Below are 22,995 nucleotides of genomic sequence, written 5' to 3' on the forward strand. Positions count from 1 at the left end.
CATGCCGAATTCTGGAGGTCCGGGAAAGCAACAATTCGTTTGGCTCTGAGCTTTCCAGTGGCCAATGGGAGGAAGGAAACCTGACCAGTCCCTGGATTCTGTGACCCAATGAGGTCAAAACAAACTCGTTGCTTAGAGGAAGCACAACTATTTCTGATACTGAGAGCAGGGAATGTCCCAAGGGCAAGGCTTGTCTGGCGCCCTTCTTTGCCCTTGCTAGTGGGACTGGCCTCCCCTAGGAGTCCACTGACCATGACCCCTTGAGGCTGAAGTCATGGGCAGAGGCTAAAGCCATCAAAGATCCAGGGGGCTGGAATGGCCATCCAGAGTGTGCCCCCAGCATCCCTGGCACGGACAGGATTACCCATCCCTCCACAAACCTGAACACAGCCAGTGCCCAAAATAGCCAGAGCACCAGAGGGTGCCAGGAGGCCTCGGGGAGGGGACATGGCTAGGCCTGCCCACGGTGCAGGGCCCAGCAGGCCAATGCACACGCATCCCTGGCACACAAAGGAGCACCTTCAACTCAGGCACACAGCCCTCCCTGGGAGTCCCCCACCCACAGAGCTCCCCGCTTCAGCCAGCACGTCGCTCACGCTCACGAAGAACCAGGCAGGGCTCCGCCCTTCTGCCACGGGCAGGCTTTCTTGCAGGAGCCAAATGGAAAAGTCTTCGCAGAAAACCACCCATTCCATACAGGGAAGACCTCCTCCCGCTCCAGCATCGACCTCCCTCAGCATCCTCCCAGGTCCCCCAGCTGCAGGCCAAGACAATGGGGGCTATTCTGGGCTGCATGGGGTATTTAAAGCTCTGGCTGGGCCTCCTCCCTGGGGAACAAGAGGCCTTGACCTGGGCAAGACCTTCCTGAAATTGTTGCTGCCCAGACTGTGGTAGCTGCTTCCCAACCTCTCCTGCCAGGTCTTGAGGCCTGGAGTGTCACCTCCTCTAGGAAGCCCTCAGGGCCTAAAACCCTCAGAAGAGCTGGGTCCTGGGCTCTGCTCCGTCACTGGAGTTTTCTCATCTGAAAACGTGGATAGTACAGCAGTGTGTGTAAAAGTGCTTGGCGGCTTCTGTGGTTAAGATGAAGTTGTATCTTGGGGTGCCTGGGTGGCTCAGTCGATTAAGTGTCCGACTTCAGCTCAGGTCATGATCTCATGGTTTGTGGGTTCGAGCCCCTCATTGGGCTCTGCGCCGTCAGCTCAGAGCCTGGAGCCTGTTTGGGATTCTGTGTCTCCCTCTCTCTCTGCCCCTCCCCTACTCGTGCTCTGTCTCTCAAAAATGAATAAATGTTAAAAAAAAAAAAAAAAAAAGGATGAAGTTGTGTCTCTCCAGTCACCATGTGGGGTAGAATGTAAGCAGGGACGGGAATTTTGTCTGCTTTGTCACTGCTCTTTTTCTAGCACCTGGCACACAGTAGGTACCAAATAAATATTCACTGATTGATACATATATTTGTGGAACGTGGCTATAACCCCCATAGAGCCATCCACTGTTCTGGGTGCACAGGTGGCTAATACGAATACTCTTTGACGGTAACATCGCCAGATCTCATTTTGGGTACTTAGAACACTCCAGGCCTTATGTAGAGTACTTAACACTGATTCTCTCATTTAATTTGCTCAACAATCCCAAGAGGTGGGCACTATTCTCCTTTTATAAGCAAGAAAATGAGAGTTCTCCTCCAAGTGGTTGAGGAGCTTGTCTGGGGAGGGGGGGGCGGGTAGAGGGGGCACTTGGCTGGCTCAGTTTGTAGGGTGTGTGACTTGTGATCTCGGGGTTGTGAGTTTGAGCCCCATGCTGGGTGTAAAGATTACTTAAATAAAAAAAATAAAAAAAATAAAAAGGTTCGCCTGGGGTCCTAAAACTACGAAGTGGCTACGGTGGCAGTCGGACTCAGGAACCTCAAAGTCTCTGTCGTCCCGCACAGCACACTCTGAAGAAAGGCAGCGGGATGGACACTGAACCAGGAGCCAGGAATCTGGATGCAGCCACTTAGTAGCTGTGCGATTTCAAGCAAGTCACTTGACCTCTCTGGATCTGTTTTCTCGTCCATACAGATGGGGGCATTAGTTCCTATTCCTTCGTGGTGTTGTGGGATCAAAGGAACTTGGGAATGTGACTGCGCTCTCCATATTAGCCCCAACCTCTCCCCAGGGGCAGCGGCCATGAAGGACGGTGGGAAGATGTCCTTGGGGAGGAGGGGGGTGCCTGCTGCTGGCTCTGGAACAGAGCTCAGCAGCTGCTGACAACAGCTGGTAAGAATTCTGGGTCTGGTCCAAGCACAGCGAGAAGGGGTGAGCTGAGAAGTCACCTCTGGCCCTCCTCTGTCACCCTTTCCTGCTGACAGCTGCTGGGGCCTCAGGGCCAAGGGCCCCACCGCAGGAGGTGGGTGGGAGCAGGCTGGCTGGGGTCATCTCAGTCCTTGTGCTGCCAACTGCTCAAATCCCAGGGTTCCCTGGCCTCACTGCTGCAGCCCTTTACCCAGTTTCTGGGGAACTCTAGGGGGAGGGGGTGGGGCTGGAGCAAAGGTCTGTGGGCCCAAGACGCCTTGCCTGGAGCCTGGGCGCCCCGGAGACCCCGGGAGGGTGGTGGATGGGCAGGGTCGAGAGGGCAGGGGTCTTGGGAGAGGCCTTGCGGTGTTCCTGGCAGATGGCCGGGGTTGCAAGCCCTTCACGGAGCCTCCTTGGAGCCTGTGAACCTGGCCTTGCCCGGACCCACCCCAGGCTCCTCTCGGCCCCACAGTCCTGCTCCAAGTTCAGTGCCAAACCAGTCCGTTCCAGCCCACGCGGCTCTTGCTCCTCTGAACTCTTGCACGCCTATAATTACGACTAGCCATATTTTCCGAGGCAAATGTGGAGAAACGGTTTAACAAAGGATCCCTGGGCCGCTTCCAGGTGTCAGAGGCAGCCTGGGAGATGTAGTCTGGACGAAGAGGTATTAAGTCTGGGGCATGTTCACAGTTTTTCAGGAAGACAACGATTCTATTTTATTAATAAATCAAAGCCATCCTAGGAAATATGTGTTGGTCACATGCCAGTCCACATCCCTGGATAAATCACTTGACCCCTCTGAGCCTCTTTCTCTCTTTTTCTTTCCTTTTTTTAAAAAATGTTTATTTATTTTTGAGAGACAGAGGGCGAGTGGGGGAGGGGCAGAGAGCGAGGGAGACACAGAATCCGAAGCAGGCTCCAGGCTCTGAGCTGTCAGCACAGAGCCCGGCGCGGGGCTTGAACCCACGAACCGCGAGATGGTGACCTGAGCTGAAGTCAGACGCTTAACCGACTGACTACGCAGGCGCTGCCCTGTCACTTCCCCCCCACCATGTTTATTTTTGAGAGAGAGAGACACAGAGCGTGATCGGGGGAAGGGCAATGAGCCCCTGTGTCCTAATCTGTAAAACAGGAACAAAAATGGCCACCTCCCAAGGCTGCTATGGAGATTCAACAAGACAACCTGTCACTTCTTCACTTTCTTCCCCTCCCACCTCCACCCACCCAAGAGTTCACGTGCCAAGAGAGCGAGCTCTCCAGAAGGCCCCCCCTTCCCCGGGGAGAATAATTCCTGCTATGCGCCACCCCCCCCCCCCACAAGTGAGATAAGACAAAGCTGCCTGAGAGGTCTCCAACAGATCCCTGGGTCCTGGGCTATCAGGGAAGCCCTCACTTATCAGAAGGGGAAGCCAACAAAAAAAAGCCCAGAGAGGGGAAAAGGAAGCCATCAAGGAAGATCCATCAGTGTTGAAGAGCCAGAGTTCAAATCCCATTCTGTGACACTGCCCACTGGGTGACTTTCCCACTTGGAGCTTCATTTTAGTGACCCTCCCCTGCCCCCGAGTGTTGTTGTAAGGACCAGCTGGATCATGTACATAAAGGATGTAAAGGATGAGATGGATCGTGTGTGCAGAGTAGCACCAGGGACTCAGAGAGGTCATGGCCGCTCCACGAAGAGAAGTCCTAGCAAGCAGATGGTGGAGGCAGACGCAGGACCCGGGTCTCTGGCTCCTAACACAGGCTCCTTCTCCTGCCATCACGTCACCTCCTTCCCCTCCTTCCCCATGGCTGGGGTACGGGGTGTGGGACTACACAGATGAGGACTCTGGGAGGGTGGCATTAGGCTGGGTCTTTGTCAGGGACTGATCAGGGCCTGAGACCCCAGTCTCCACCTCTGGGACTTAAGGCTAGTCCCTCCAGCGGGTCCTAAGCTCCAGGCAGACCAAGGCTGAGGATGGGGCAGGAAGGGCTGGCAAGCCAGGGGTGCGTGTCCTTGGCAGGGAGAACTCAATCTCCCAGGGGCTCGGGTTACCGGAAATGGTAAATCTCCCACTGCCTGCCACCTCCGACCAGGAATGTCTGCTGCCTGAGGGAACATCCTGTCCACTTGCCCCCAGAGAGCCAAGGGACAGCCCAGGACCTGGGCCCACCCTGTGATCCCCACCCTACTCCTGGGGTCTCCGGTTGACCTGTGGGGCTCCCCAGCCAAAGCGTACCTGTCATTCTGAGGCAGTGGGGATGGTTGTAATTGACCGATCATAGAAGAGACGGTTGGAAGGGACACCCCCAGAAGATTGAAAGCCACCCATTCACTCTTGTCAAATGTAGATTCTGAACCCCAAATTTGGGTGAACGTTCTGCTCTCATTGGCCCAAACACAGGAGGTAGCACGTGGGAGCCTTGAGACAGGACTAACCTGGTTGGAAGCCTGGCTCTGCCACATTCCAGCAGGGTGGCTTTGGGGAACTCACTGCACCTCTGGCCGCTCATCTCTGACCAGTGACAAAGCTGTGACGGGGACCCTGTGAAATTCACGGAGCTGACAGTGAGTTGCTTAGCACACGGCTGGGCACAGAGCCAGGACCCAATAAACGGTGGTCATCAGAAGTACTGGGAAGAAAAGGGGAAATAACCAGTAATTGTTAACGTGCGCAGGTATGCAGGTAACATGTAGGTTTTCTGCACTCATGGAGCCGACATGAGCCTTGGAGTCAGCTGGACCACAAACTAATACTTGCCAAACGGTGAGAGCATTATAGAGAAAACAGGGCAGGGTGAGGGGGACAGGGGCTGTTTTGGGGAGGGGAGCTGCCATTTTACACAGGTCGATTAGGGAAGGGGGCAGAGATGGGAAGGAAGCTGGGGCATGCGGGGAGGAACAGCACCCTGGGCACAGGGAATAGCAGCTGTAAAGGCCCCAAGGCAGGAATATCCTTAGAATGTTCCGAAAACAGCTAGGAGGCCAGTTACCTAACCTCACAACTAACTGCCCTGAGAGTGAGGTATAATTATCCCCATTCACCAGCAAAGGCTCACGAGGCTCAGAGAGGCTTGCCCAAGGTCACGGAAAAAGTGGCAGGGCCAGTATTCCAACCGTCCTTCTCAGCAAGATGTCCAGGGGAGACTGTCCCCAGAGCTCCCTCCTTCTCAGCAAGATGTCCAGGGGCGACTGTCCCCAGAGCTCCCTCCTTCTCAGCAAGATGTCCAGGGGCGACTGTCCCCAGAGCTCCCTCCTTCTCAGCAAGATGTCCAGGGGAGACCGTCCCCAGAGCTCCCTCCTTCTCAGCAAGATGTCCAGGGGCGACTGTCCCCAGAGCTCCCACGGGGAGGGGCAGGATGGGGAAAAGTACCCAAGTGTCCGAGGTGGAGTTCTGACTCCTTCCGACTGGCTGTGTGATCTCAGGTGTCACATCTCCTTGCTGGGCCTCACTGGCCTCAGCACTCATGGACCTGAAATGCCTGTTTGTCCACCTCCCAGTTAATGAGGGAGGGGGCCAAAGGGAGGAGGAGGGGAGAACATGATGCTCAGAGGTGACCCTGAGCTTCTCTGGCATCTCAGACCCAAGGCTCCTCCCCAGACAGGTATGAATGTTGCATGCAGCCCCTACCAACTTGGACCGCCCAGGGTGACCTCCTGCCTGGCCCCCAAGAGCGTGCACCCTGCCTATGCCTGCCCGGGGCCTGGTCCCCACTCAGCACCTGGGGCCCAACCACAGCCGGGAACCCGTCCTGCACTCCAGCCCCAGGTGTCAGACATGCCCCTCACCCTCAGCTCCCGGTGTCCTGACCAGGCAGAGGCCCGTGATCAGCCTTTGTAACCAGGGGTGCCAAAGTAGGCCAGCCGGCGAGGGCACCAGGCCAGACCCTGAGGCCCGGCCAAGTGCAAACAACATGCTTGGCGCCCAGATACGGGAGCGTTAGAGCGGGCAGGCTGCCCACTGCCCCCGTCACAACAAGCCATCACCTCCGTCCTGCCGCGAGGGGCCCAGGCACCTCCGCTGGGAGCAGGGGACTGCCAGGGAGGCCTCCTCCCCCACCCCCACGCCCCAGGAATGGGCAGTGGGAATCTCAGAGGCTGGACATGGAGATTCCAGATGCAGCAGCTGAGCAGGCAAAGCTGCAGAGACAGCTGAGGGGAGTGGGTGGGAAATTAAGGGGGGAAGGGAGGCCTTTTCAACATTATGGGCGGAGTTGGGGAGGGAGAGTCGGAGCTCCCCAGGGGCTGAGGGAAAAGTGGGGAAGGCACAGCACCACACGGGTTCCAAACTGGAACAGGGGAACCGGTAACAATGACAGCAGCCACCCCTTACTGAGTGTGCAAGGCCACCCAGCAGAACTTTGTGCAGGGATGGAAATGTTCTGTTTACAGCCGTCCAATAAGGTAGCCACTGGCCACTTGTGGCTACTGAGCACTTGCAGTGTGGCTGAGGCAACTGAGAAGCTAAATTGTTATTCAAAACTTTAACTTTTATTATGTTTAATTAAATCTTAAATTTACTACATAGTCACTGGTGGCCAGAGCTATCATACTGGATAGTGCAGGTTACACCATCATCAACCCATAAATTTTCTTTAAAAATGTTTATTTATTTATTTTGAGGGAGAGAAAGGGCGCAGAAGCAGGGGAGGGGCAGAGAGAGAGACAGAAAGAGAATCCCAAGCAGGTTCTGTGATGTCAGTGCAGAGACTGACGTGGGGCTCGATCTCACGAAGTGAGATCATGACTTGAGCCAAAATCAAGAGTCAGATGCTTAACCGACTGAGCCACCCAGGCACCCCAACCAATCCTTAAAGCAAGGCTGGAGGTACAGCTGTCTCCACTCTACAAAGGAGGAAACTGAGGCCTGCTCAAGGCCACACGGCTGGCAAGAGGCAGAGGGGAAATCAGAACCGAGGCCTGGCCCTTTCATGACACTCCCCACCCAGGGCTATTATTGTCAACGCTGGAAGGGACTCGCGGAAATTGTACATGTGTGGGCGATAAGGCTGCCCAATTAATCAGGACACCAAGTCTCTTGCTTTTGGCCCGAATTCTGTCAGCTATCCCCGTTATCACACGTTGACCAGAAGCTCAGACAGGCCATTTATAAAAGTCCTTGATTTCTTGACATGAAGGAAAGGCAAAACGATGACAGAATAATCCCAGCCGGTTGAGGAGCCAGTCTTTGAGAAAACGGGGAACCTTCAATGATAGGAAAGCTGGGCTTGGCCTCCCTGACCTTATCACCACAGACCCCAGCAGCCCCAGGCTCCTGAATGCCACTCCCTCTCCCAGGGCACATTTCCTGTCTCTAGGCCTTCATAAATGCTGTTCCCTTCTCCTAGGATGCTGTTCCTATGCCTCCCAGTCTAATCTACGCATCCATCCTTCAAGGCCAGGCTAAATTACCACCTCCGCTTTGAAGTCTTCCGGGACCCCCCACGAAGACATCTTTCTCTCCCACACATTCATACGACTTAATTTCTACCTTGTAGAGGACTAGAGATTTGGTCTTAATTATAGCCAAGAGAGTAAATGTCTCTACTCTCCTGCTTGAACCAAAGCTCCTTCAGGACAAAAACCAGCCTGAGTTTTCCCCCCTTATGTATATTTTAACCTTTAGACACGTCCCAATGCTGAGCAGCAGCTAGGATATTAATTAGACATTTACTAAAATATATTGAATTATAATAGTGGCTTAGAAGTCTGGGGACTCAATTTCTTATGGCTCGGCCCTCATCTCCTGTGATCCCCACAGGCAAGTCCCTTTCTTACTCTGGACCTCGATTTTCACATCTGTAAAATGGAAGGCAGTGATAGTATCTGTTTCATTGGGGGATTATTTGAACTTCTTATATTTATTTAACAAACACTATGTGCCAGGCACTGGACAAATATCATCTTCGTAACAACCCCATGAGATAGGTATTATAATTACTATCTCTGTTTCATAGAAGAGGAAGAAACGGCAGGAGAATTTAATAGATAAAAGAGATAATGCAAGTGTGTGGCCCAGGGTACGTGCTAAATATATGGCAGTAACACGTTCATTTCTGTATAATAAAGGGTCTACAGAATCGGGGGAAATGTAGGGTATTTCCTCAGGGCCAGGCACATAGTAAGTGTTCCTCTAAATATTTGCTGCTTGGGGCGCCTGGGTGGCTCAGTCGGTTGAGCGTCCGACTTCGGCTCAGGTCACGATCTCGCGGTCCGTGAGTTCGAGCCCCGCGTCGGGCTCTGGGCTGACGGCTCAGAGCCTGGAGCCTGCTTCCGATTCTGTGTCTCCCTCTCTCTCTGCCCCTCCCCCGTTCATGCTCTGTCTCTCTCTGTCTCAAAAATAAATACATGTTAAAAAAAAATTTTTTTTTAAATAAAAAAAAAAATAAATATTTGCTGCTAGATGAACTCAGTCTCAAATGTACCAATAATGGTCAGGACGACCCTAACTAAAGCCCTTGACCTGTCAGGCAGTGGCCACTGTCTTTACCATCAGAGCACATCCGTAGAGAACCCCTTTCCCGCCCCTTTCTTTCTCCAAGGATGGGAAGTAGGTAATGACTTTGGAGTGACCTCTGTCTAGCTGTGCTAATCCCATGGGTGAATGGAGATAAGAGAGTCTCATTAAGTCTCAAGGGCACAGAATACTCTTGACTTTCTCCAGTCCTGCCAGGGGCTTTGACATTCCTCTCCCCAGCTCCAGCCCAGCCCAAAAGAGGGCAAGAAGGAATAGAATTTGGGAAGAGAATGAACACGGATGGAGTTTCCATTCTGGCTCTCTCTCTGTGCCTCAATTTTCACAACTGTCAAATGACAGTAATTCTCACATCGCAGGGGTGGTTCTCAAGATCAGGTGAGACCACGTGTGTAAAGCAGAGGTTCTCCAGCTTTACTGTCCCCAAGGATCTCCTCAAGGATCTCTTGGCGATCCTGTTTACACACACGCTCCGATTCAGAAGGTTTGGGCGAGGCCCCGACTGCTGGAGCATGCAATTCTTTGAGTGAGAACAGCACCTTGCATAGGTTATGATAAAAGTTAGCTTTGCTCTTTCCTCTAGAGATTTAATCCTTAAGAAACATCTCTAGGGGGCTGGGACCGTTATTTTGCCACTGATGACACTGAGGTCCATTGAGACTGAGTGACTCACCTCACGAGGCAAGAAAGAGGCAGAAATCAAGTCCGGGGATCCATCTTTCCCAGGCATCACGCCATCCCAAGCCCCACCCATAAGCAGTGGCCAGACACACAGAGCTGAGGACACAGCAGCCCTGCCCCTCAGCCGCATCGCCAGCCCCTGCTGGGCCAGCCAGGCTTCCGGGCAGGGCCCCAGGCTCCCCCAAAAGAGGCCCCGGGCCATCACTTTCCCTCCCCCTACCCCAGACAACTTCCAGCAGTCACCCCCTCCATCGCCTTATAAAGTGGCCAGAGCTGCTCCTCTCCAAGTTGCAGTTAATTTTATATGGACTGAATCCACTGTCATCTCGCTGCACCCTTAGCCTCATTGCTTCACACATTCCTTCTGGAGCAACATTACCTAATTTAACCATAGCCCCTGCTCTCCGGGACTCTCAAAATAGCAGCTGCCAGCGGGGAATACGCCCGAATGTTATCAAAATAAACAATTCTCCCTCCTCCCCCACTTAGTCTGCACCAACCTCAGGACCCAGCCCCTGGGAGTGGGGAACCAGCGGCTCGGAGACTGAGGGGGCCGGGGGGAGACCCAGAGAGCCTGCCAAAGCCCTGTTCTCTCCATCCACCCAGCTCTCTCGTATGCCCTCTTCAAACACGTTCCTGGGATCTCCCCATGCCCCGCCTCCCCTCATATCCCCCAGTCATGGGCCCAAAACCCATGGGTCGTTGCTGCCCTGGTTTTGCCCAAGACTGGGATTCAACTTTCACTTTCTCCTAATAACAAAAACTACAATACTAACCATTTCTTCCATTCCCCGGGTATTCATTACCGGGTATTCACCTACTTTTCGCATGTTGGCCTGCTGACACCCGGGAAGCTGGGATTAGCGTTCTTTTGTTTCAGGTCACGAAAGGGGTGCTCAGAAAGGTGAAGCGACTCGCCCAGGGTCACACAGCCCAAAAGTGCCAGAGTTGGGGTGAGAAGCCAAGCCCGGCGGCCCCGAAGGCCCAGCCGTCATACCACCTTCTAGCTGGGACTCCCCTGCAGGGTCCGAGCCTCGGAGAGAAGGAGCACACGTGTTCTTACGTGCCAGAAGGAGCTTGCTCACCCGGTATATTACTGTAGGGTCTGCTTACGTGGCTGACACCAAACCACGGGGGCCTATTACGCCTAGCTCACATTTCACCCAGATCCTATGGGCCCTAAGTCTGTCCCCAGGGCCCCAGGGGCACAGGCTTGCCTGTCAATCTGTCTCCGAGACCCTGCCTCCTGCTCCCCACCCGTCCCGCCATGTGCCGCCGTGTGCCTTTGAGCTGGGCTACCACATTAAAGCAGGGAACACCCAAGCTGACATACCTTGGGCGCAACCGGTGGTTAACGAGCTGCAAGGGCGGGCCTCCCCGTCCCCGGCTGCCCAGAATAATCATTAACCGTGACAGAGCCAAGGCAGGAGCCCAGGCGGCGGCTGGGGTGCTGAGGCCCCTGGTGCTCGAGGGGGTGGCTTGGACCACCTGACTTCCTCAGCTGGCCACGAAAGCTCAACCCGGTATCACCAGGGCCGGCAGTCCAGCCACTGCCGTGGGGGCACTTACAGAAGCCCGAGGTCTCTCTTCACTCACAGCCTGTCCTGCCCCGCTCCCCTCCCAGCACTATGAAGACCCCTAAGTGAAGAGCTATAGATGGGAGGATGGACCCTGGGGCTTGGGGCCTTCTGAAAGGGTGGGGGCAGAACAAAATGGAGCCCCCAGGTTTACCTAGTACCAAGGACCAGAGGCAATTTTCAAACTAATGGTTCCTGTCATTTGTCAACTGTCTCTTCTGGCTGCAGGAGAGTTATATGATCTCTAGTCTTCGCCAAAACCCTGTGGAAGACGGTATTACCAATCCCAGCTGACAGATGAGGCTCAGAGAGGTTAAGCCACCGGCCCAGCATCATAGAGCAGTCAGCGATGGAACTAGGGCAGGAGGCATAGCATAGCCGTGAGTCCTGCCAGGGCAAGAGCTGAGCCTTCTGGAAGATGGGATCTGGAGAAGGTACCTGAGGCCAGCAGGAGGCGGGATGGTGGGGGGTGGTGAGGAGGCTCTGGAGCAGTGAAGGGGGAGGGGTGGGACCTGCACCCCCCTCCCCCAGTTGTTCTCCATCCTCCTCTGTTTAGAGAATTCCCTTCAGTTGCTCAGGTGAAACGAAGGTGAGGCCCAGGCAGGCTGAAAGCTTTGATCTTATCACACATTCCTGCCCCAGCCACCCCTTCCCTTCTCCCCACCTCCCCCCACCCCCACCCCCCATCCAGGAGGTGGAAAACCAGGCTGACTTAACTCTTTCATCCCACTTCCTGAAACCAAATCCAGGCCAGAGCTGGTCTCTGCCTCCCTTCCTCTCTCCCGGGAGGGGCAAAAGAGGACCAAGGAGGAAAGCAGGAGCTTCAGACCCACCCTCCTCATTCAATGTCACAGAGCCCCAAACCTGAACTCTGTGTGCAGCTCTCATTTCTCCTAAATTAAAATCACCAGGGGCACCTGGGTGGCTCAGTCGGTTAAGCATCTCTGACTTCAGCTCGGGTCACGATCTCACGCTCCGTGAGTTCGAGCCCCGTGTCGGGCTCTGTGCTGACAGCTCGGAGCCTGGAGCCTGCTTCAGATTCTGTGTCTCCCTCTCTCTCTGCCCCTCCCCTGCTCATGCTCTGTCTCTCTCTGTCTCAAAAATAAATAAAAACATTAAAAAAAAATTTTTTTTTAAGTTAAAAAAAAAAATCACCAGACACAGCATAAATAGCCCCTGTGCTTTTCCACATCCATGAGCTCATCTGAGGCTCACGACAAAACTGGCCTGCTCTCCTCTCCAGCCCTGTGGGTCTTCTCACCTGCCCCAGTCCAGGGGGAGCTGTGTCCCCCAGTCCCCTCTTCCCACAAGCTAATTTCAAGGGGAACAGACTGAAGTAACTGGAATAACAGATGGGGGCTAAGACAGAGTCACAAAGAGTCCAGCTATCTCCCAGAGATTGAGTGGCCCTGAAAACCTGCTCTTGTAGCCTCCTCCCCCACAACCCATGCCTTTTATCGACTAGTCCACCACCCAGCTGGTCTCCCTGTCAGACTATAAGCTCCATGAATCCGTGGCTGGTTATACCTAACCTAGGGCCTGGCGCAGAGCTGACACTCCATAAATGTTTGCTGAATGAATGAATCAGTGAATGGTCCCCTTTTGCATCTGGGGAAAATTAAGCTCAGGGAAGTTACAGGACTTGCCCCGGATCACACAGGCAGGGCCAGGAGGGGTCCAGGAATCTGTGGCCCTGAACATAATGCCCATTCACTAAACATGGACAGCACCCCAGATGTTAGCTCAGCAGCAGGTACCCAAGGGGCACAGGGGTGAACCGATGCGGACAAACCCCTGCAGGTGTGATCCCGGGCCCACAGGAGAGGACAGGTTAGGAGGTCTAAGGGAGCAGGCAGCCATGTCCTCCATCTGGCTCCCCGCTGCAGGGCCTGGCACCCGTGGGCTGGTAGCAACCATGAAGGAAGGCATGGGATTGGCAACATGGTAGGTTGTGCAATGTGGCTACCTCCCCAGGCTCCAAAGAATGGAATACCACCATCTCTTGAGGGGAAGCTACCAGCTTTCTCCAAGAACTCGACGTTCTGTTCCTCTGAGTTGGCAGGAGGCCAAAGAGAAAGAGCAGAGTCCATTTTGTGGGTAGAAAAATCAAAGCCCAGGAAAGATGGTCAGTAGTTGGCTGGCAGCTAAGTGGAGGCCCAGGCCCTGACCTCCTGCCTCCTGGTCTGGCCAGGTAAAGGGTGGGGGACTGGGATGGATAGCAGCTATCTCGGTGGCTTCCTCTCATTCTTTTCCTCCGTGTTAATGACTCCAGCAGCAGGCCAGGGCCTTCCTGCCCACACACTTGACAACAATGTGAATCTAGAGACGACGGGGACGCACGACTTCTGGACCCTTGCCCCAGACGCCTTCTTGCTCCACCAGCCAAATCCTCTGCTTGCTCTGCGAGCCCCGCTTCCTCCAGAAAGCCTTCCAGATACCTCAAGCCGAACTGATCTTCCCCTTCCCTGGCAGTCTGCTCCTGCCTGCACTTCGAGTTGCACTGGGTGCTTATGGTTCATGGGTCCTGCCTCCCCAAGACCTAGAGATCCTGGAGAGAAGGGACCCTGCCTCTAATTTCTTGCAGGAGGACGGACAGAGGTGGATTCAGCTCCTACCTTCCTCTCCACATGGCTGTGTGATCTTGGGCAAGTCACTGCTCTCCACTGAGCTGTTTCCCATGAGAAATGGAGGTATATTCCCAACTACATGGGAGAGTAGACAATGCAGATAAAACACCTACAACACAATGTCTAGCACACAGTAGGTCCTCAGGCAATGAATGAATGAATGAATGAATGAATGAATGAATGAATTCCTGACTCTTCCACTGCACAAGGATGCTCAAATGACACAGTTTGGGACTTACACGTAGATTATGCTCCCAGCCGGGGCACGAGGTTCTGTGCTCTGTGTTTCACCAGGACTGAGGCGGGCACACGGATGGCTCAGAGCAGGCCCCACCTGGCAAAAATTCACTTAACTCCAAATGGCAAAACCTGCAGGCCCCATAAGGAGCTTGGGATGTGACTGAGAAGGATCCAGGTTCTCAAGGGTCTCAATCCCAGGGAAAGCCAAATCCATTTCCCGACGGAATGTTATCATTAAGTTGGGATGGAGGCCAAGGGGCAAAAGGCACCCAAATCTGTGAAGTAGGAGCTGGATAAGCCCACATGGCAGATACGTGGTTTTCTGTACCCTCCGCCAAGACCAGCCCGGTTCACCTCCTCCATGTAGCCTGTCGTGACTACACTAGCCCTCCCAGACTGCCCCTTCTCTACACCCAACAGGCTGGATCCACTGGGAGAGGGATGACGACTTTGGAGGCAGACAACCTGGGCTCCCCTCCCAGCTGTGACACGTACTAGATGGATGAATTGAGCCAGCCGTTCCCCTGCTGTGCCTCAGTTTCTCCCTCTGCAAAATGGAGATAAGAAGGCCAACCTCAAGATTGCTGGGAGCATCATATGCAACAATGCCTGGAGGGAGAGAGCTCCGTGTGTGGCTTGTTTCAAGAGAAGATGGGTTTTTTTTTTTTTAGCGTTTATTTATTTTTGAGAGACAGAGAGAGAGTGCAAGTGGGGGAAGGGCTGAGAGACACACACAGAACTTGAAGCAGGCTCCAAGCTCTGAGCTGTCAGCACAGAGCCCAAAACAGGGCTCGAACTCATGAGCCGCGAGATCATGACCTGAGCCAAAGTCGGACGCTTAACCGACTGAGCCACCCAAGCACCCAGAGAGGGTGGCGGTTTTTAATCAAGAGAAGGCATGTGTGCTCACTGAGCACTAGCTGACAATCTAGGTGCCTGAGGTCACTGGGGAGGAGAACTTGGAGGACCCAGGGCAGAGTAGACACTGGTCTGTCCTCAGGAAACTCCTAGGTCTCTGTTCTTCTGGCCCAAGGGTCACAGGAAAGCAAACAGCAGAGGAGGGAGAAAAGCCTGTTAAGTGACAGAGGCCACTGGGGCTAGGATTTATGAAGCCAGAATTTCAATCCATCCAGCCCAGTGAGGCATCCAAGAAGAGGCATAATCCCAGTTCGCAACTATTTGAAAACTGGAACCGCCAAACAAGGAGAGGGGATGAGTCAGCTGGGGTGAGGGGGGGGAAGCCAGCGGCAGCAGGATGTGGGGCCAGAGCTGGCTCCTTGGGGGTGAGCATGGGGAAGGCAGGGAAGGGAGAGGGGGGGGCAGAGACCCAGAGGTGGGCTGGGAAGGGGCCAGAGGCAGCTGGGAATTCCCAGCCCCGTGCCAGGAGACCATCTGTGGGGTCACCCGAGGCCACCTCTCAAGTCCTCCCCCTGCCCAGCCCCAGGCTGCTTCCCCCTCCCCAAACTGGGACTGGGGAAAAGATGGGGAAAGACGCCAGACGTGACAAAATGAGACACCTGGACGTGAGGCACCCTAGTGGGGAAGGGGCAGGTCTCAGCAGCCCAAGGCACAGGGTGGAGGGAGAGGTCACCGTGCACTTGTGAGTCTCTTTCCCTTAGCCCAAAGGGGTCAGAACTAGGGCTGTGCAGCCCCACAACCCTGGCAAGTGACCTGCTGCAGGCTCCCTCGGGGCTCCCCGGGCAAGGTCTTATCTCCTCGAGTGCGGGCCCAAAGGAGAGTGGGGCTGGGACAGGGTCCCGGGAAGCCCCCTGGCCACTCCCTTTAAGATGCATGGACATCCTCTCTGCACCCATGGGAGCCACACGGCCACGCCTCTGGTTGCTCAGAGCCCAACTGCACACATCTGGGAAGGGGACAACGCGTCCACAGGCCCCAGCCTTTCCCAGGCCACACCCCGGGGTGTGCCCCCCTCCTGCTCCCCCACCAGGAAGGAACAATCAGGGTGGAAGGGTGGACTCTGTCCTGCAGCTGCGGCCTCAGTGGGGGAAGGGGGGCAGTGACAGATCAGATGCAGTTCCATCCAGGGCTCCTGGACTGAGAAAGAGGAGAGGAGCAATGGCTTCCATCTGCTTGGTCAGTGCGGGGTCTGGGTCAACAGCTGGCAGCAGTTCTGATCAGGAAAAGTGTGCCCTGCTGGGCACCGGGAACCCGCAGTCAAATGTCGCTCCGGCTTAGCCCTCAGCAGGAACGATACGAACACAACAGCTCCATTTGTCAAACACCAATTCCACTGCGCACAGCAAGCCAGGGGCGTCTGCAGGGCCTCGTGTCCACCAGGGAAACAAGCATCATGATCCCTACTTCTGACCCGAGGCTCAGAGAGATGAAGGAACTTGCCCAAGGTCACACAGCCAGTTGGGCCGCACTAAGACTTGAAGGCAGGGCCCTTTGAGCCCACACTTTCCCTCGATCACAGGACCCAAGAGAAAGGGGTTCCAAGTCCAGTGAGGACACAGACAGGCGGAAGATGGCAGTGTGGGCACCCCAGCTTGCCCCACATGCTCCGGGTCTCAGCACAGTGCAGTGGCAGGGAAGGACAGCTGCCCTGTGCCCATGGGCCAAAGCAGCCCCTTCTCAATCCTCTGCAAGGAGCCTGGGCCTTATTGACTGGCCGGCTTCTCCCAAGGCCATTGATTCATTCACTGGATAAATGTTCACCTACTATTGCTGGGCACTGGGCAAATTGCACTGAATAAAATCTGAGTCTATGTCCTCATGGAGCGTCCATGCTAAACTGGGGGGAAGGCGGTAAATTCTAAATAAACGGACAAATACCTAAGCATGAGCTCAGGCCGTGGGGTTCTAAGGAACCAGCCGGCAGCTCCTTAGATGCATCCTCAGCAAGACGTCCCCCCCCACCACACACACACACCTGCTCCACAGGCCAGTGCAGAGGCCCCAGCTTGGGCTGGGTGTGCGTGGGGTGCTGCTGACTGCCCCCCCTCTGAGTCCGCCCCCTGCTGCCCCCATCCCTATGCCCGCCCCCTCCAACACACCCTGGAGTTTTCCCATCTCAATTAGTGGCTGCTCCTTCTGGAGATGCTCACGCCAAAGACCGTGGAGACTTCCCAGACTCCTCTCTTTCTGTCCCGCCCCTTCCCCAATCCATCAGCAATTTCCTGTCAGCCCTACCTTCTAGATACACTCAGGATTCGGCCGCCTCGTCCCAACTCCATCGCTCTGGTAGGAGTTCCCATGGTCTCTGGCCTGGATCTCGGCTTGCTTGCTTTTGCCCTTGACCCTCCGCATTCTCTTCTCTGCACGGCAACTAGAGTGACCCCTCATCTCACTCAGAAGCAAAGGCCTTCTCGTGGCCCGGGCTCGGCACATCAGCCACGCTCCCCCCGACCCATGCCACATCGGCCTCCTTGTTTTCCGCAGGTATGCTGGACGCATCCAGGCCTTTCCATTAGCTATTCCCTCGGCCCTTTCCCTAGGTACCTGCATGCTTCTGTTCAAGCGTCATCTTATCAGAGGCTTTTCCTGATCCCTCATCACTCTGTACCCTCTTCCCGGCTTTATTTTTTTCATCTGAGCGCTTACTGCCCTCCAACATATTATATTTATTATCTGTCTTCCCACACGAGCTATAATGCAAGTAACACGAGGGGAGGGAATTTGACTTTTTGTTCTCTGCTGTAACCTCGGCGCCTAGAACCCCATCAGGTACTTAGAAGATACTCGATAATCCTTGTTGAATACATTCTACATCTACCACACACCTGTAGGGGACTTCAGTTCATGGGATATTTAATCACATACATCAGCAGTCCGTTCATTCATTCAACACACACTGCAAGCCTTTGTGCACCAGATAGACGCCCCCCTAAAATCCAGAGAACAGAGAAGCAGGGTGCCCTCCTCCACACCTCAGGGAAAGGGCTCCGGGAGGTAGTCGGGAGCTGGTCCTAAGGACACGTCAGGGAGGCCACAGGGATGTTCCTAGGTCCCTGCGACTCTGGCACAGGTGGGCGTGGGGAAAGGTGGGGAGGGTGGGTTCTGGGGGCCGCCGACACTTGAAAGCCTCACATTCCCAGGCCTCAAAGAGCCGCCTTGTTCCCAGGGCTTACGTGATGGTGCCCCTAGCCCAGCCACCCCCAGCAGCCATGAGCCGCTCCCCTCTCAAGGCCACTATTGACACGGACCCAACACCAGCAGTGAGGCTGGCGTCTCCCCGCAAAGCGAGTTCCACACATTCTTCTAGGTTTCAGTCAGCCAGCTCTGGGCGCTGGGGCGGCCAGCAGGCCAGGGCCAGGCCCTGGGAGCAGGAGGGGGCAGCAGGGCCAAAGGGGCCAAGGCCTGGATTGGGGCAACATGCCAGCTGGGTAGGATCCTCAGCCCAGCCTCCCTCTTCCCGGCAGGAGGGAGATGGGGGCAAGACCAGGGTCGGCCCTGGGGGGAGGGGGCATTGTGCTCACCATATCCTTGGGAAGCTGCTGGGGGATGGGGTCAAGTTCGCCCATTCTTCTTCTAGCCTGACCTCTCACATCTGGGATGGACTGGGGTGGGGGGCAAAAGGCCAGAGCTGAGAGCCCTTCCTGCACCTCCCAAGTGGCTTGAGGGTCCAGAATCTATGTCTGGCTTCCAAGTGGCCTCTGAATCATGGCTCTGTATCTTTCCACATCTTGGGCAGCCTTTCTGACTCTCCTGAGATTCTCGCCCCAAGGCCAAGCAGCCTGGGAACCTCTGCAGACTCGCCCTAAACCTTGAGCCCCCAGGCGCCAACCAGGGAACCCAGTGAGGGCTCCATGCAAGGCACCTAGCCTTCTTCCCCCTCACTCCCCACACAGGGTAGGGCCCAGCCTGGCCCACTTGGGCCTTCAAGCTTTGGGAGTAATTCGACAGTTTATAGGATCTCAGGGAAAACTTGACGAGGAGACTAATTAAGAAACCTACAAACGAACAGGTAGTCCCATAAATGACTGCCCTGGAGTTAAGTCTCTCTAGGCTCCTGCCAGGATAGGCATCCCCAGGAGGCCCCAGGATACTGAGGCATGCTCATCCTGAGTACCTCTGTCCCCGAAGCCAGACCTGAATACTCCTTGTCTGAGGGAGCCTCTGCACTACCTCAGACCTGAGTTCTTAATTTTATCAACATCGGTGACAACGGTTTGATTCACATCTACTGCCTGCTACAAACAAGTGAGATAGGACTCAGAGTGGCGAGGAGAGCTTTGTCTGGCGTCAAAGCCTGGCTCATGGTACCACTGAGTATGTGTGTACTGTGAGCCACTGGGCAAGTTATGCAACCTCTCTGTGCCTCGATGTCCTCTGCTTAGAGAATGGGGACCACACTACTAGCTATGGTTTAATGCATTCAACAGATATATTGACTGAGCACTTACTACCTGCCAGGTGCTAAAGACAGAGCAGCAGAACAAAAACGCACAAGGTCCTGCTGTCATGGAGCTTAAATTGGTGATGGGGGGCAGGGAGGAGAGAGAGAACTAAGTAAACAAATACATGTCAGATAGTGACAAGAAAGAAAAAGCAGTGTAAGGGGACAGAGTATGTTGGGCAGAATAGTCAGAGACTTGAAGGAAGACAGGCAGAGGGTCATGTAAATATTTGAGGGACAAATGTTCTAGGTAGAAGGAACAGCAGATGCAAAGGCCCTGAGGTGGCAGTGTGTTTGGCATATTCGGGAAACAAAGACCAGTGTCACTAGAGTGAGTAAGCAAGGGGAAAGTTGGCAAGAGGAGAGATTGTAGAGGGAGTGGGGGAGGCCAGATCCCAAAGGGCCTTGTGGACTATATCAGGTCAGGGGCGTGGGTCTGATGGTGAGCAACGCGGGGAATGCTGGGAGATTCTGAGCAGGGGAATGACATGGGAGAATTTGTTGAGAAACTTTGTGCCTGGCAAACTGTAGGCACTCGATAAGTGTTAACTATCCATATTATTTTGTTATCATATGACCTGGCACCCCAGCACCTCCCTCCCTACCACCTCAAGCCCTCAACCCAGTCACCTTCTGCCACCTTCCTTTCACCCTGTCTTCCAGGCTGCGCCTCAGACCCACGGATCCCAACTTGCCTGTGTTCAGCCTGAGAACAGGCCCGGGCCAAGCCAGGCGGGGGCCACTACTCCCCACACACAGGGAGCGGGGCCATCTCTGCCCCTTCCAGCCTCCGCCTCCCTCTATGACCTATAGCCCTCCCTCTGGAAATCCCCAAGGCACGCTCGTTACAACCCCTTCCCACCAGCAAGTCTGGGGCAAGGGGAGGGGGCATGCAGAGCATGCCAGTTATGTCCAGGGGAGTCTGAGATGGTGCTACCCCTGAGGGAAGGGGAGGCTCCTCCATTTCCTGCCCGCCCACAGTCTCCCTGGTGAGGAAACCCAGGCGAGGCAGGAAACAGGTATCTCAGTGACTTCCCTCCGCAGCCCTGGAAAACACCGTAATCACGGCAGCCCCCTCAAGATTCCGGTCTCCTGGCAGGACTGGCCCCAAGAAAGGAAAGGCTAAGGTCCCAGCAGGAAGAAAAGGGGTCAGCAGGCCAAGGCAGGCGCTGAGTCACCCGGGCCTGGCCCCCACCCCCAGCAAGCCTCTCCACCTCCTCTGAACTGAAATTACTCCCACACTTAATCACAGACCACCGCTTCCTGTCTCCTGCCCCCAGGGAGGTCTTGAGCTCCCTAAGGACCACCTTACCTTCGCTTGTGTGCACTGTTGGCTTGTGGATGTGAACCAAAGGGCGGAAAAGATAAAGGGCAGTGGGCGAAGAAGAGCCCAAGGCTTGCTGGGGCACTGGGTTAGGAGCCTGATGTCATTTAAAAAATGTACCACGAACTCCTTACCCCATTTTACAGATGCGGAAACTGAATGCTCAGGAAGAAGAAACTGCCTCAGATCACAGGCTAGAAAATGACAGAGCTGGGATTCAGCTTTTGTGGGTCCATGAGACTCCAGAAGCCAAGATCTTTCCAGCTCTCCACCATCAGCCGGGGGGTGGGACACTGAAGACCTCGGTGTGGTTGCTGACAAGACCATAATCCCACAGGATTGGAACTGCCTATTTACCCATCTCAGTTCTGGGAAAGCAAAGACAGGACCTATTCTTGCTCACCCGTAAACCCCAGCCAGATGCGCTGGTATGCAGTAGGTGCTTAGCAATATCTGCCGAATGAATGAACCCTTGAACCCCCACTGACTGTCATGGAACACTGCTCAATGAAGATATGTTGAATGAACAAGTGAATGAGATGATTGGCTGCAATCTGGAATTTCTGTTGAAATTCCTCCCGCACACAGCAAATAGCTCCACCCTCCTCCTCACTCTGACCACTGTAGAACCCAGCATTCAGGAGCCCCTCTGCAGAGGCAGAGCTGGGGGAGTTTCAGAAAAGGAAGACATCCCATGTGCTAGGTTGGTGCCTACTTTTTTGGAAAAGTAAAGATCAAGTTCAGATGGGGACTGGGAAGCAACTGGTTGGGCCCTGCTGGATGTGCAGGGGTGAGAGGCTGAGAGAGGGGATTAAGGAAGCCCTGCAGACAGGGAGTGGGGGAGGAGAGTTGCTAGGTGGGCGGGGCAAGAGAGCTGAGGGGTCAGGTCTGGGGTGAGGGCTGAGCACAGACGTGAGATAGAGGTGGCCAGGACAGGGATACAGTCACTGGGTGAACACCGGCTTAGAAAAGCCCCTCTCTTGGCTCTGAGAAGGGGAGGGAAGAGGGCAGTGGCAGGGACAGGGACCACCTAAGATCACCTCAAAGAGGGTGGGGGTGGCTCTGTGGTTCACCAGGGCAGGCCCAGTTCCCCAAAAGTGCCCCCACCCACATCTGCCACCAGCGGCCTGCCCACTGCCCCTGCCCCACCCTTCTCGAGTTCACTCAGGTCCTCAGAGCGTCTTCTGGCCAAGCATTCTTTCCCTCTGCATGGGCCCATCCAAGCTCAGAGCCGGGAACCGGGCTGTAATGGCAGGCCTCCCCTGCACCTGAGGACCCAGGAAGAGGCCAGTGGGAGACAGACCCACTGAACATCCGCCACTTAACAGGCCAAGCACCAGGCACTTTCACGCGCCTTCCATCCAGTCCTGCCAACCACCTTCAAGCTATATGTACTTGGAGGTCATGCATTTTGAGTTCCCTTTGGCCTTGTGGGCTGGTCTCAGAAAGGTTAACTAGCTTGCCGGAGGTCACACAGCTACTCCAGAAAAGGACAGGGATGGATTCAAGCCCTGGGCTGCAGGACTCCAAGGCCTGTGGGTGTTTCACACAAACCTCAGCTGTGTCCGAAGTGGTTCTTTACTTGTGCCTGCCTGGTTACTAGCTCCCCAACGGGCCAGACGGCCTGGTAAGGTTCCAGTGAGGATTGATAGGCTCCCCATCACCAGAGAGTGCCCCCTTTCCAAGTTGGCACAGAGAGGGGTGCCCTTGCCCCGCCAAGTTCCCGCCCTGCTCGAAGTTTCTCCGCCTGGTCCTCAGGAATGGCAGGCCGGGCCATGCCTAGAGCGACTGGGAGACTCGGCAACGTGGCCGGGCGACCCATGGGCTCTCCCGCGGGCCGGCCCCGCCCCCGACCCCACGCAAGGTTCCCTGGACGCCCCTCGGGACTGCCCCACCGCGGAGGGTGGCGCCGGCCTGTGCCTGCCCGGGGTCCCTGGCGGGCGCCGCAATCCCGAGCCAGAGTCCCAGCCAAGTTGGCGGGCGCGGCGAGCGGGGCCCGGGGCGCCCCCCGCCCCGCACACTCACCGCGAGCAGCCGCCCGTGCAGCAGCAGCGCCAGCAACAGCGCGCCCGCCGCCCGCTGTGCCATGGCCCGGCCGGCTCCGCTCGCTCTCTCGCTCGGCGCCCGCCCGAAGCCGCCCGCTCTCCAGCCTGCGGAGTCCTCGGGACGGCGCGGCCCGCTCCCGCCGCCCCCACCCCTCCCGCCGCTCGCCCGCCCCGCCCCGCCCCGCCCCGCGGCCGGCCGCCCCGCCCCCGGGCGCCAGGCCCCACCCCGGACCGCCCCGCCCCGCCCCGCCGCTCCAGGCCCCGCCCCCGGACCGCCCCCGGACCGCCCCCAGACCGCGGGCGCCGCTCGCTGGAGCCCAAGCCCCCGGCGCAGCCAACTGGGCCTTTGTCTGGGCCCCCCCAGCCCCCTCGGCGCGAGCCGCGGCCTAGCCCGGCTCCCCGCCAAACCCGGCCTGGAGT

General features: G+C 55.8%; 1 protein-coding gene across 4 annotated transcripts in view; it reads right to left on the bottom strand.

Moving 5' to 3' along the window:
- HSPG2 (heparan sulfate proteoglycan 2) overlaps positions 1-22,681 on the bottom strand; it is a 99,806-nt gene extending 77,125 nt beyond the window's left edge. For all 4 annotated transcript variants that reach the window (XM_042994276.1, XM_042994275.1, XM_042994277.1 and 1 more), the window contains exon 1: positions 22,556-22,681. In XM_042994276.1, coding sequence (XP_042850210.1) covers positions 22,556-22,618 — 63 coding nt within the window. In that variant the 5' untranslated portion in view covers positions 22,619-22,681. The remainder of the gene's footprint in view (positions 1-22,555) is intronic.
- Positions 22,682-22,995: the final 314 nt, after the last annotated feature.

Source organism: Panthera tigris, chromosome C1 (assembly GCF_018350195.1).
Source record: "Panthera tigris isolate Pti1 chromosome C1, P.tigris_Pti1_mat1.1, whole genome shotgun sequence".
In the NCBI taxonomy this organism is placed as follows: Eukaryota; Metazoa; Chordata; class Mammalia; order Carnivora; family Felidae; genus Panthera; species Panthera tigris.